This window comes from Lygodium microphyllum, unplaced genomic scaffold (genome assembly GCF_053477565.2).
Source record: "Lygodium microphyllum isolate KBCC unplaced genomic scaffold, Lygodium_microphyllum_v1.1.10 scaffold_31, whole genome shotgun sequence".
In the NCBI taxonomy this organism is placed as follows: Eukaryota; Viridiplantae; Streptophyta; class Polypodiopsida; order Schizaeales; family Lygodiaceae; genus Lygodium; species Lygodium microphyllum.
This window is the reverse complement of record NW_028229514.1, coordinates 4854793-4856628: the sequence shown is the minus strand read 5'-3', so window position 1 is coordinate 4856628 and position 1836 is coordinate 4854793. Positions and strand designations below refer to the sequence as shown.

Below are 1836 nucleotides of genomic sequence, written 5' to 3'. Positions count from 1 at the left end.
ATAGGATCATCCCAACTAGCAAAGCAATGTGTTTGTAGCCCAATTGCATTTGCTCCCCTATTTTATGTTGCTTACCATAGTTGCCCTCAGAGGTCTCTTCCTCAAAGGACCTCTTCCCCCTGGAGGTTGCATACATGTAGCTTGTGTGATCGCTACATGGCAAACTTCTCTACCATGTGGAGGCGCATTAACAACCATATCGGTGGCATAAATATTATGTGTTTGTGTCAACCTTAACTTTAATATTTACAAAAAAGATGTTAAAGATCATTTTTTTCATTGAGCTAAACTAAATTGTTCTTAGAGCTAGCAAGAGGGGCCGTGGAACTCTAGCTGCTCGATAATAAAGTAGACTAGTGTCAAGCAGAGGTGAGGATATTTTTCGCTCTTGTAGGGTTTTGATAGCAGGTATCGCAGCCTTGATACCTCACTTTTTTCCGCAGCAGCTATCTGAGAACCATAAAGACATGAGCCTAACGCGTCTTTGGGTGGCATCCCCGGCTGCTCATTCTCTGCGCACCATGGCCGTGGCCTTCTCCTCCTCTTCCTCCATAGCCACCCCCAGCAGGACGGCAGTGACTCCCGTCGCCTCGGCTCAGGCCGCTCGCCGTGGCAATTCAAGTCTATGCTTCCCTGCTCCAAGCTCCGGTAAAGCACCGGCCCGCAGACCCCTGCGCATATCGGCGACATACGGAACCGATAACCCTAATCGCCGTAACTACAGCAGCAGCTACAACAGCAGCTCCTACTACGACGACATCGAGGTAGACCTGGACCCCGAGAAGATGCTAAAGCCAGGCGATCCGGGGACCGTCCAGGCCACAATCCGGAAGGCGATGCCAGTCGGATACTGGGTCACCATGCCCAGTGGCAGAGAAGCCTACCTCCCGGCGCAGGATCTAGGATTTCTTGGCGGCCTCGAGAAGCTCCGGCAGATCTTCCAACCAGGCCAGGAGGTCACCGTCCGCGTCGTGACCCGGGGTGGCTCTGGCCGTGAGGTGCTCTCTCTTAAGAAACCAGACCCTAACAGGCCTGATCCACCGCCAAAGCCGTTGCGGAAGGAGTTCGAAGGGGGGAGGCGGCACAGGCCTTCCAGATATTCTTGACAGGTGATGGTCTCAATCTCTCAGTGCAACATGCCTTGCAGGTTTGGCAGCTTGTAGGATCAACATAGGGACCTCCTCAGGAGGGAGACCCTGTTAGTCTTTCTATTTCTGGTCTTCTTTGTGTTGTCTTCCGGTGCAGGAATGAGTCAGGTGCTGTAGCATATTGGACCCAGCCTTGGGAGAGTAGGTATCGTCTGTGGACTAACAGGGTTTTCTGTAAGGCTTTCTGATGTGCCCGCCCTTAATTCTCTCACAATCTGGAATATATCTGTCTTATAAGATTCAATAGACGAAAATGATCTACGGTCAGTTGTTCGTCTGTGTGGAAGTATAATGTTATTCTTAATGTTTTATTCATAACATTCCATTATCGTCAATAGCTATTGTGTAATCATGGGATTGAAAACCTTCAAAGGTCTTGATTTTGTCATCAGTATGGGTCTCTGATAGTCTTGTTCTCAATGGTCCCTGAATAGGAACCTTGTCGTAGCAAAATCCTAGTGCTTGACTTGTCACATCGATCCCGAACGAAAGTATATTTGAATATGCATATGGTATGAAGCTTATAAACAAACTCTTTTCAATACTCTTTAGTGATAGTGTATCGGGGATTCTCGAATTAAAGCTTGAAGGCTAAGAGGGCACGTGTTACAAGTTTTTTATGCCCTTGCTTAGTCGATGAGATCATGAACAAGTTTTTGGTGCCTTTGCTTAGTAGATGAGATCATGA

The 1836-nt window shown here is 48.1% G+C and overlaps 1 protein-coding gene across 1 annotated transcript; it reads left to right on the top strand.

Annotated features, from left to right (window-relative positions):
- The first annotated feature begins 373 nt into the window (after window positions 1-373).
- LOC148009271 (uncharacterized) lies at window positions 374-1483 on the top strand. The gene has a single exon (XM_087673615.1). It carries the CDS (start codon window positions 468-470, stop codon window positions 1104-1106), a length of 639 nt encoding a protein of 212 aa, XP_087529741.1. The 5' UTR covers window positions 374-467; the 3' UTR covers window positions 1107-1483.
- Window positions 1484-1836: the final 353 nt, after the last annotated feature.

Coding starts and splice junctions, on each gene's coding strand:
- LOC148009271 (XM_087673615.1), top strand. CDS start 468: ATGAGCCTAACGCGTCTTTGGGTGGCATCCCCGGCTGCTCATTCTCTG.